The 12,967-nt window shown below is 37.7% G+C and overlaps 1 protein-coding gene across 1 annotated transcript; it reads left to right on the forward strand.

Annotated features, from left to right (window-relative positions):
• Positions 1 to 5,064: 5,064 nt before the first annotated feature.
• On the forward strand, positions 5,065 to 6,968 carry LOC149264334 (pto-interacting protein 1-like). Its single transcript, XM_089398278.1, has 2 exons — positions 5,065 to 6,074; positions 6,550 to 6,968. The coding sequence occupies exons 1-2, from the start codon at positions 5,240 to 5,242 to the stop codon at positions 6,966 to 6,968; spliced, it is 1,254 nt and encodes a 417-aa protein (XP_089254404.1). The 5' UTR covers positions 5,065 to 5,239.
• Positions 6,969 to 12,967: the final 5,999 nt, after the last annotated feature.

Here is a 12,967-nt window from a genome sequence, read left to right on the forward strand (position 1 = left end):
TCAGCTTAACACATAAATTAATGTGCACACAAGAAAGAAGGAGAGAACACTCAAAGTCACAACAGGAAGACAACCAGACTTGATAATGGAGTTCGTCCAACTCGGACTAAGTCTCTGGGCCCTGCTCAAACAATGGGGAGGCCTTCATATATTAAATGGCATGAAAAGAAGAGAATTACATTCACCAGTTACATAAGAAGAGGCTTATACCTCTATTCTGGAAAATGGTTGTGAAATTGTTGCACTAAAAATTGTCACCTTGACATTCTACAATCTGTGTGAGTCCATTACCACTCATACTTTCCTCCTTTGCAAGTCTTAAGCCTCAATTCTTCATATCAAGCCTTGAAAGTAAGAGAAAAGCCCTAAAAGTCTCTAAAACTTTGGTTCCACATTTTCTCTTAGTCTTACCTGTGTCCCGCACCTAATGGTCATGTCCCCTGCGCACTTGAATGCTCTGTCTCTATGTTATGGGTGCGGTCCGTTGTAAAAGTTAAAAGGCGTGAGTATATTCTAAAAAACTCACTTTCAGTCATTTCTAGAAGCTTCTGGAAGGAATCTTAAGGTGGCAAGTTCGCTCTCTTATGGTTCATGCATCCCATACATTAAGCAGCTAACCCCTTGATGTGAGGAGCTTATCCCTTTGAAGAAGGACTCTATCCCTTCATAGGTGGACCTGTAACCTCCTCCCTCTGCACTATAAAATGAAGCATTGGGCTGGTTACTTGGGAGGTTGAAAGCTAAATATTTTTGAGGTGAAATGCTGCTGGAACTTAGTCTTCTTAGTTGAGCTTTTATGAGGAGAGATTACATACCTCTAAGATCTCATTTGGAAGAGTGCAAGGCTTGTCAAAGTAATTCCTGTTTCGGACCCCAGGAAGAACTTGTTCAACATCAAGGCTAAAAATGCTGTAAGATTCTTCTACTTCAAAGTTAATACAAATAAGTTTATTTTTCTCAATAAGCTGTTCATTTATGGTTTATTTTATGGATTCCTTGATCACCATAATAGACATGATTTACTATATTTGCTATGCAGGTGCTATTTGATGTTTGCTTGTTTGTGATTGCAGGTATTTAAAGATAACTCTTTCGGACGATCAAGGGATGACTACAACGAAAAAGCGTTGGATCTAAGGTAAGATCGTAACACCTCTATAGTTTTTATTTATAAATTGTATATGTCTAGAGAAAGATAGATTTTTTTGTCTGTTTATTGCTAGATTATCTTGTGATACTAGGGAGATTAGTCTTGTCCGCAAGAGCAATTTATCCAGCCAACAGAAATGGAGACCTCATATGGATAAATGGATAGGACCAATGCATCTGTGGCATTGAGAGGGGCTGAAAACATATAAAACTTGTCCAAATCAGACAAAATGCACTATCGACCACTTGAAAGCTCTCCTGCCTTGAACTGCATGCTGAAAATCCTTCCCCCTTGTGCTTTCTTCATTCATCGAGCTTTATAGCACAAAGCCGCTTGCAAATTGGGGGTTTGTTCATTCAGAATAGAAGTCGTTTAGGTAGAAGGGTCGGCGAACACAACATACCCCTTTAAAATAGCCCTTTATCGTTTAAAACGATAATACACAAAACTCATCAAACACTAATAATTCTGACCCAAAACCTTAACAACCGGATCTCAAAGTTTATCAAATCGGGCTCATAGACCCATCAGGTCTGGCCTCGATATCGCAATCAGAATGTCACTAATACAATGGCCCTTTATCCCGAGGATCCACCAATCGTCGATTGCTGATCTAGCTGATTGTCGATCGCCGATATCGGCATATCGCATCGGGCCAATCAGATTGACATATCGCATCGCTGCGGCTCAGGGGTCCTAGTCCTTGGTCCTACCGATCGCCGATCGCAATCGCAAGTCAGCTCTGCCCGGTTCCAACCGCTCCATCCCGCTATCGTTGATTGCCTGCCCTGATTGCAATTTAGTCGCAGATCGCTAATCAGGGTGTTCTACTGCTTATTCTTAAGTCCGCCCCTCTGGACCCTCCAATTGCGATTTGCCTTCATAAGGCTAAAAACCCATTTTTATAAAAAAAAACCTCATTTTCCAAAGGAACTAAGGAAAACTATTTCTGCCATAACTTCATCATCTAGACTCGGATTGGATTGTTGTTCACACCGTTGGAATCAGTGCGACAAGCACTTCGATCTGATGTTAGGATACTTGCTTTTCTACCACTTTGAATTTTGAGATTTTCCATGCCGCTATATCTGAAGATCCACCTAGATCAACAACAAAAAAGGAAAGGAAACAATTTGATTAAGGCTTTAACAATCTTGAAATTAACAAGGAATTACTCAATTTGGTCTAAGAAGCAACTTCTTGGGATGCCATGTCTACCGTGGGCAGTTATATTTTAGAAACAAAAAAAAAATCCCTTTTCATCTTTTAAGAGTCGAGAAAAGGGATAAAAGGTGACTTTAGTCACTTTCAATAGTTTTGCAATCGTGAAAGGACAAGTTACTCAATGATCTCTTGAAATTTAAAGAGTCAGAAAATATAAAATGATTTCTCAGATGAATCTAGGTAAAAGGAGTACCAAGTAACCGTGAACTGCAATATACACCTCAACCAATAAATTGACTAAGGACTTGATGTATGTGCAGGCAATCTCCCCAAATGTTGTGTTCGGTGTATCACGTTTATAGGGCGGCAGACTCGGATTCCTATGGATAAAGGATTGCAACCTAGAGGGAGATCCCTTTATATACGCAATGGTACAGGGAGCACAAGTCCGTGCTAGCACTGTCTAGTGCCGAAGCTAACAACAACTACTAAGTTTTAAAGACGTCGTAACACGTCTCTAACCTAGACCACTAGATATGATTGTTAATGTTTCAAATGCTCCTTAGGTTAATTAATAGATTTTAAAGTTAATCTTGTAATTATGTCTCAATTTCAAGGCCTTAACAATGTTTCTTCTTCCTAAAATGCAAACGAGATGATGAAACAAAATCTTTCAATTCGATGAAAGCTAGCTATGTAGGGAAGAAAATCACTCAAATCATGCATCAAACCAAATGCAATATGCATCTATGACCATCTTCAAATTCTAAATGCAAAATATGAAATCTAATCTTTCACATGATAAGCAAATGCAATGCCAAAACAAATCTTAAAGAAAAATTTCCTTAAGATGTAATGATGATTTTTCTCTTTTTCAAAATGCAACAAACGTAATCTAGTGCAAAGGGAAAGAGAATGCAATCAAACCAAGAAGTATGAAAATCACTTTCACATCAATGATTCGAATGCAACGCAAAATGTTCCAAAACTTAGGAAAAGAATAACACTTTCACTTTCAGTTCGAAACATAAAAACTTCAAAGCAAACAGTTTCTTTTGATTCCAATGACACGATTGAATTATAATCTATCGTTTGTCAACTGAAGCTTAAGAAACTTTCACTATATCCTCTAATGAAAACAACTTAAGTTACAAGAACCAAAAGTAATCTGCAAGCACATCTGAACACACAAAGACTTTTTGACGCAGACAATCAATCTTTGAAATGAAGACCAACAAGTGTACTAAGGTTGACCTACGAGACCTAGAACCCTAAAAGGCTAATCAAACTTCAAGAACACTCAAGCCAAGTCAAAAGACAACTGCAAGCAGACACTGAGAGAGTCAATGAGAAACACACTCATAAATCACAAGGAGAAGACAACTAAAACCGAAAATCAAAGAGAAAACCCTAAATTTCCAAGTTTTCTGCAATCATCGCACCTTGTCAGCAGTAAAGTAGCAATCATCGCTACTGTAACTAAAAAATCATCTATGTGAAACCACCTCTAGCTCGTCGCTCTGGAGGTTCTAGATCACGAAGGTTCTCATCCTCTTTGGGAAAACTTCCTTTTTGAAACTATTGCGGGTATGAGAGAGAACAAAGCAATACAGTATACATTGATGAGTATACTGTATAACGATCATGTTTCGGGCACTTCAGGGTATGTCACAAGGAAGTGCAGGAGACGTGACAAAATACTGTGTAACAAACCTAGAGGCATCTGGTATGAATGAAAGCTTGCCTACTTACAAACCACCGTCAAGGTAATTCTGACATTGTTTACCTTAAATACGAGTATTAAATAAATTTACATTAAAAAATAATAACGAGTAATAATTATCCAAATACAAATTCACTAATAAATTATAATATTTTTCACTATATTAAAAAAATAAAATTAAACACTACTACTTAATCATTATTAATAATATCATTATAGATCATATTAAATTTATTAAATAATAATAATAATACACACAATAAATATTAGAATCATTATACAATTTAAACTAAAGAATTGAATGTAATAATCAATCATAATATGAAACATATTTTTCTTTAAGTTTTGATATATATAAAAAATTAATGCATATTGTATTTCATGTATTTTTGTTCACTAGAATCAACCATTTGCAATAAATACACAGTAACCTATTAGAATTCTAAAAAGAGTTAAACTAGAGATTTGAAGCCACGAAGTTGTTATCCTACTTAACTCCAATCCATTTATATTCCATGCTATATCTCAAATATATAAATTATAAATTATAAATTTTGTAAACTAGATGTAATTTTAATAAGAATAATGCAATCAATTTTATCACGAGAGAAATAATTCTGTTTGTAAGAGGGATCTAAGCATATTTAAACATATTCAACCACTAAAATCCTAAGTGCCACAAGGAAATAGTAGTTTATTAGCAAAATGGTTGAATGGTTGAACGGAAGTATGCTTGCCTGCTCATGCTTACCATCCTCCGTGGGTGAGGGGAGATTTTTTCTCCTTGATTTGATTGAATAATAATAATAAATCAACTAACATTAATAAATTAATATCTATGACATTGCTGATTAATGAATAGCTATCTCGTACTGATTAGTGATTCGACAGATATTTAAATATTCTCGCTGGATAAAGAAAAGCATTGACTTAGACTTTTGAAGTTTCTGACCAGGTAAAGAAACCGCGTATGATGCGATGGATAAGCGCTGGCTTATTTTGAATTCTTTTGGAAGGTGCAAATTCCTTCACCTCCCATTAAAAAAATCGCAAAATCGCCTTCAGAAGCAGGTCCGTCACATGAGGAGGGTGCGGTTTCAATATGGAACTTAGTCATATAAGATCAGGGACCAAATTATAAGATCAGGGTGCGGCAGAGAGAAGTGCAGGTCTGAGATTAGTATTATAGATTGCAGATTACCATGTCGGTTTCCCTTAGAGCTTATTACGATGAAAACAAAGGGATTCTTATAGCCTGTTATATGTTAACAATGACAGCAAACGTTATTGTTTCATGGATCCTCTACACCGGTCGCCACGTTCTTCTCATTATTCCCTTGCTCTGCACGGTTATGTTAATGGCGTCTCTGGTAGCTGGGTTCTTTGTTTTCGTTTTGTTACGATTTAATAGAGGCCGCCCAGCATCTGATTTCAAAGCGCAGGAGACTCGTATTCAAAGAATTTGTTTCCCGTTTTTGAGGTTGACCAAAGAGGATTTGGTTGCAGCGACTGCTAATTTCAGCCACCGGAAAATAATTGGGAGGGGCCGCTTCGGAATGGTTTACAGAGGAATTCTCTCCAACGGCCAAGTTGTTGCTATCAAAAGGATAGAATCCTCTCCACTCGCCAAGGACCATTTCTTATCAGAGCTGCACGTTTTAGGGCAGCTTCGCCACAGAAATCTGTTAAAAATTTTGGGGTATTTTCACAATGGCCAGGAGATGATACTTCTCTCGAAATTCATGCCCAATCTGAGCTTGCACATTCTACTGCACGGTCCACAGGATTGCCGATTGAATTGGAGACAAAGACTGAATATAGCAGTGGGGGTGGCCTTTGGGTTGGAGTACCTTCATCATGGCTTGAGGAATCCAATCGTTCACGGCGATATGAAGCCGGCCAACATACTTCTTGACGAGAATTTGGAACCCCATATTGCTGACTTCGGTCTGGCCAAAGTTTTAAGCAACCATCAGCGCACGCATAGCTCGCTTAACGAGCCTCCGCTTACGTTTACTGTTGGTTACACAGCTCCGGGTATAGAGACAATTATTGATTTGTCAGCATTTTATACAGTAGCAAAGATCAATTATTATAATGCTTTTTCTATTGTTTTAATTGGGAAACTGAATCACACTTCATTCTTCATTTTTGTAAATATAATTCTCTCTAATTTCCCCAGGTTTGTAAATCAATAATATATATATAATTGTAGTTGTTTCTTGAAAATTTACATTAATTTACAGAATCTCATTTCCTCCTCTTTTATGGGTTTTTAACCAAATTTCCAATAATTAATCATTTATCTCTTCAGGTTCTTGTGTTTTAACTCTCTAATTCTGAGACTATACCCAATTTTATATTTTTAATACTTTATTTGAATGCTAATCTATCGATTTCTGTTTTCGTTACATGGTAAGGTAAGACGTTTGCAGGCACTTTACAGTTATATATGCTTACAACACTGTGTAATTTGTTTTCTATGCTAAAATTTGGGTGTTTTGGTAATCAGAGAAAGCTTTTGTGGGCGTGAAAACTTCTCCAAAAGCTGACGTATACAGTTACGGGATATTGCTGCTGGAGCTTATAAGCGGGTTAAAGCCAACCAGCTCAACTTTACTAGAAATGGGAGTTACAATTTCTCAGTGGGCTATAAATGCAGTGTCAGAAAATAATTGCATTGAGTTTATGGATAGCTGCTTGAGAAGCAATCCAGAATTTCATAATGAAATCCAGAGAGTTGTGAAAATAGGAATTGACTGTACACATGAAAGTCCACAGATGAGGCCAACGATGAAGGATGTAGTTAAAAGCTTGGATGAGGTAATGGGACAAAGGCAGTGGAATATACCGCTTTACGTTCTTGCACACCAAGAATTGCAAATGCAGGACTCTCCCCTTAGTACGGATTCTCAGCTAACTAGTGACTGATGTTCTTTCTCAATTTTGTGAACAGGTTACTTCATCCAATGTAAATATTAATATGATTTGCAGCATTAAACCTTACATGCATTACTGCTGTTCTCCAAGTTTGTGAATAGGCTAGTTCATCTAGTAAATATTCCTGTAATTATTTTTCTGATCTGCAGCATTAAAAATAAATTCTCACGGACATTATTTTACAGACTGATGTTCTCAATTTTGTGGAAGGCTAATTCATCCAATGTAAATATTTATCTGATTATCTGATCTTCAGCGTTAAATTCTTACATACATTCTAAATTAGTGACTGACGTTTTCAATTTTGAAAATAGGCTACTTCATTTCCAATGAAATATTTATTTAAATTCTTACATGCATTTTACATTACATTAGTGACTGCAGTTTTCAATTTTGTAAATGGTTGTAAATATTTATATTATCTGCAGCATTAAATTCTTAACACATTTTAATATTAAATCATTTTGACATGATTTGCAGTTGTTATATACATTTTAATATCAAACCATGTTGATGAACATGTGAGTATTAGCTCAGGTGGAGTATAACCATGGTTGGGAACATGGTTTATTCTGGTTTTCATTGGTGGGGAGTATGGTTTATTTTACTTTTAATGCGGTTTAATTTTAAGATTTATGCCTAGTTAGGTTAGTTGTGGTAAGGTGAATTTGAGAAGGTGAGAGAGTAAAAATTGTTAAGTCTATAATAGTAGTTTCAGTGTATGATTTTGGTAGTTTTTGATATTAGACTCTATGGATTATATGTGATGTACTTCTTTTTCTTCATATGTGTGGTGAACTTCTTTTTCTTTTAAAGACTTTGGATTTCTTTATTGTAATGTGGTTGAGTTGGGCTGAAGGCTCACTTTGCCAGGCCATAATGTTGGTGAACTTAAATACTTTAGCTATATAATAAAAAATAAATTTATTAGCTTAATTTTTCTGATTAAAATCTCTTTGTTTTATGTGATATTGTTAATATAAAATTTCTCTAACATTATCTTTATTTTTAAGATGTTATAATAAAATTATAGTAAAGCTCTGAGAGTATAATCCCGCCAAAATGACATCACAGCTTTTTCTAAATCCCTGCCCCAAATCCTGAACTTGATTATGAAACATATTACCAATTCACTGTGATTTTGGTAAAAAAAAAAATTAAATCAATTGTATTCGACGAATAATACAAAGTTTTCCAACATCAAGCTAAATGTGCAGCCAATTTACAGCCCCGACACAATTCTAACAATGGGAGATATCACTTCATATTTGTCAGTGCAAATAAGAAGCCATGATTGGTAACCAATTCGATTCCAAAGAATTCCAGTTCGATCGAAGGACTGACAGCCGCGAAAATAATGGAAAGCTGCAGCGGGCCACAGGCGAAGGTCTGCAGCAAGCGCTGCGAAAATAATGAAAACCTGCAGCGGGCCATAGGCGAAGGTGTCAGGCAAGTGCTGCGAAACAATGTCCTCAAAACGCATGCTTGGATAATGAAAGCCCATTAAATTTAATCACTTCTTTTTATAAATGGTCACAATGTGAAATTCTTACCACCAAATTACAACAAATCAATTTAAACAATTTCACCACTTCTTTTCATAATGACCCATTCAATTATAGTGTTGGAAGAATTCAATAACTGCACTATACTCAACGATATTATTGGTTGTTCGACCAAGGCAGATACCTTGTAAGTTAATTAGCTCACCATTAGGGTCATAGAGTACCCATGCTGCGAAGAGTAGTTTCGTGTACTACGACAAGCACCGTTAGCAAAACCAATGTAATGACCTGATGACATCTGCAAATCGAGTGGAACACAGGGTAAGCAAAAAAACATATATCTGTAAAGAAAACAAACACACCAAAAAATCAAAACGCACACTAATGAATTAACACACTAATGTAAAAAAGTTATCATATGAATTTCACGCATAATACTTTTTGAGATACAACCCATTACGGGCTGTGACAATGTATTTCCCTCATAATCACATAGCTCATAGGCACCTTTTTGTAAGACACGTTTAACAATGTAGGGCCCATGCCACATAGGTTCGAAATTGTCTGCCCCCAACTTATTGTTGGTTTGATTATAAAGAAGGACCAAGTCGCCTTTAGCGAAAGTGTGAGGAGAAACGGTTTGGTCAAAATGAACTTTGACTGGTTTATTTTGAGCTTCGATGACCATCGCAATGATGCGACGAGTCTCATCGAGTCTCTTAAGATATAGTATCCACTCCTCTTTAGGCGAGGTATTCAGAAGAAGTTTGATAGCTAGCTTGACTGAAGGGATTTCACATTCGATTGGAAGAGTTGCCTCTAAACCATACACCAGCTGGAACAAAGTGAATCCAGTGGCTATCTTAGCAGAGGTTCGTTAAGCCCAAAGAGCTGAGAAAAGCATTAAATTCCAATATTTTTTGTGCTTCCCAATGGTACGCTGAAGCATAGTAATCAAAACCTAATTGACTGCTTCAACTTAGCCATTGGCCATGCATAATATGGAGTCGAGCTATCATGTCAAAGGCCCAACTGAGTAGTTAACTCTATCATCATGTGCTAACAAAAATGTGATCCATGGTCAGTGACGATAGCTTGAGGGACACCGAAACGTTCTATAACATGGTTAAATATGAACTGTACGGTAGTAATACCATCAACATTGTATGTAGGCATCGTCTCGGCCCATTTCATAAAATAATTGACGGCCACGATGATATAACCATGCCCCCGAGCCAAGTGAGGGTTACATGTAATGAAATCAATCCCCCATTCGGAAAAAGGGATAACGATAATTACTGGGTGTAGGGGTACAGGTGGGGCACGCTGTTTGCGGTTGAAAATCTAACATTCATGGCATTTTTGGATAGCAGGTGTGGAGGATATTCTGAATAGTGGCATATCCAAACATATGACCATCATTGGCACCAGAGTGGCAATCATTTAGGACCGCTCAACTTCTTCAAAGGTGAGACATCTACAAAGGATAGAGTCCACACCGACCTCATACAAGGTATCACCGAGGATCCGATAGGGTTGGGACTGATGCCGGATCGAACGGTGGTCCGATTAGGACAACTCAGATCAAAGGGTCTTGGTTTGGAGATAAACAATAATGTCTCCATACCAGGGGTCAAAAGCGCTAATCATAAACAATGTTTCATTAGGTATCTGCTCAATAAAATTGGTTGGGGTGCTTGCAGATGGAAAAGCACAGATTAAATCAGCAAAGACGAGTGATTTCTTTGATTTGGTAGCAGTGAATTCCAAGTCAAACTCTTGAAGGATGACAATCCATTTGGAGTATTTACCCCCCAGCAACTGGCGAGTCAGTATATATGTCATGGGGTTGCAATAAGAAATTACAATGGTTTTCCTTAAAAGGGTATACTGTCGAAACCTTTGGATGGCATGAACCGTTGCCAAAGCAAGCTTCTCGACATGAGCATAGCGAGACTCACTATCAAGAAGATTTTAAATCAGATAATAAGCCATGTGCTTGTTGTCATCGTCGTCATCCTGAACTAATACCATAACAATGGTGTTATTAGTTGTAGCCAAATACAGGAAATAATCGCGGCGGTAATCGAGGGGTGGAGTAAAGGAGCACTAATCAGGGCTTGCTTTAAAGCATTGAAGGACTCTTGAGAAATTCATTCCAAATAAAAGGGATCCCCTTCTTAAGTAAGAGAGTATAACCTTTGGCAATTTCAGCATAATTCACGACAAATCGAGGGAGGAAATTAGCTTTTCCCTGCAAGCTCTACAATTGCAGCAGTGATGAAGGAGGGGGTAGATTAATTATGGCCTCAACTTTCAAGGGATCAATCCTGATCCCTTCACGAGACTCGACAAAACCTATGATCCGGCTGGAATTGACACAAAACACACATTTGTGTGGATTGAGGCGGATATTATAATGTCGTCATCGTAAACAAATAGCTCTCAAGTGATCTAGATGGTCACGAAATTTATCCGAATGAGCAGGAAAGTCATCGAGGTATGGATGAACAATATGTCGAATGTCATGGAATGCATAGGACATTGCTAGTTGAAAGGTGGTGCCAGCATTCTTCAGTCCGAAAGGAAGCTTTTTGTAAGAAAAGGTACCCCAAGGACAGATAAAGGTTGTTTTGTGTTGATCGAAAAGTGAAATGTTAATCTGATTAGAGCCATAAAATCCATCCATGAAAGAAAAAATCTCACTCCTTCCACATTCATCTATGATCTAGTCAATAAAGGGAGTAGGATAATTGTCTTTAGGACACGCGTGACTGATATCGCGGTAATCAACACAAACACATAACGTACCCTGCTTTTTGGAAACATTGAAGATATTGGATATCCAATCTGTCAATGGAATAGGATAAATGAAACCCTCTTTCAAAAGCTTTTCTACTTCCACTTTGATAGCAACAACCTTTCGAGGGTGCACAGGGCGTAGCCATTGTCGAACAGGCTTAGCACCAGGATATGTTGGGATCTCATGCACCACTATGGTTGGATCAATACCAGGAATCTCCTCATATGACTAAGCGAAAACGTCTCAGAATTCTTTAAAAACCTGAGTATAGATCTTGATCTCATCCGGAGAACAAGAAACCCCTATATGGAGGTTCTCGACAATTCCCGGTTTAATGTAAATGTCAATGGGCATCGTAGCAGTGATGTTTCCCATATTACACTCTAACAAAATTTCATGTACCCGAATAGGTGTTTGAAATTTTGGCGTAAAAGGATGAGAAACAGACACTTCAGGACTAGAAGGCATCTCATTGAGGTGAGGGGGAAAGAAAGAATGATGATATAGACCATTCCATGGAACTTCCTCCGGAGACATGACCTGCACGATACTCTCGTTAGTGGAAAATGTCCCATTCAAGGGATCCAGAGAATCCCAAGAACCAAGCCAAGGGGATGGAACATAAGTGTTCGGGTTCATACTGAAGACAGTATGACTTTCTGAAGCGACCATCGAAGCTAAAACAATTTCCTGATAAATTATCACCAATGGACTTAAAGGCACAGCATCGCCAAATGAGTCAATTTGATCTTCGGAAGGGATAATCCAAGGATCCATGGAATCTGAGATCATATTGACTGAATGAATATGTGGAGGTGGGAGAGTAAAAGTACCCATTAAAGCAGAGTCTTTGAAGAGACTTGCACCCACACTTTCGTAAGGAATCTCAGTATTTCCCACATAAAGAACGTTACCATTGGACGAACCATAAGAAAAGAAAGATAGTTGATCAATCATGACTATTTTTCCTTTGTGAGGAAAATGAAGTATGTGGAACAAAGAAGACACCACACAAAACATGGTGTGAGTCTAGCTTCGCCCGAGAAGAAGGTTGTAATTGACATTGGCATCTATGACTTCTACTTCTAATTCAACAATCTTGCCTTCTGATTTAATCAATAAGTTCGTGAGAATACCATATGGTCATGAACGACTGCCATCAAAGGCTTCCAAGGTGTTCGAAGATTGGTTAAGAGGATGAGATCTAATGGATTTCCAACACGAAACTGACATGATGCAAGTCGAGGCACCTTCATCAATAATTGTTCGATGAATCGTATTTCCTTTGATAAGGACCTGGATCAAAAATGCGATATGATGAGGAAGACGAGGTACATGATTCTCTAAATCGAAAGTAATCAGACTCGAATCATAAGGATCAATAGCACTTATAGCAGACAATAGTGACTTCCGTTGCGTTGGACAAGATTGAAGAACTCCCAAGGCAGACATCACCGAAGGCACTTGAGGTAAATCCTCAACAATATTGTAATGTTGTGCAACTCTAGCATTTGGATTGAACAACAACTTCCGAAGAGAACCTTTAGGGGGTGATTGGATGATGGACTCACTGCTAGGGCGTTCAATATGGAGCAGACTAGAAGAGGATGGAGTAGAAGTAGAAGGAGCTTCATGGGCGTCTTTCTTCATGGTCTGTTTAGATGTAGCTTGATAGTCCTTGG

The sequence above is a fragment of the Pinus tabuliformis genome, chromosome 6 (assembly GCF_031772625.1).
Source record: "Pinus tabuliformis cultivar Carrire ecotype Pingquan chromosome 6, CPIR1, whole genome shotgun sequence".
In the NCBI taxonomy this organism is placed as follows: domain Eukaryota; kingdom Viridiplantae; phylum Streptophyta; class Pinopsida; order Pinales; family Pinaceae; genus Pinus; species Pinus tabuliformis.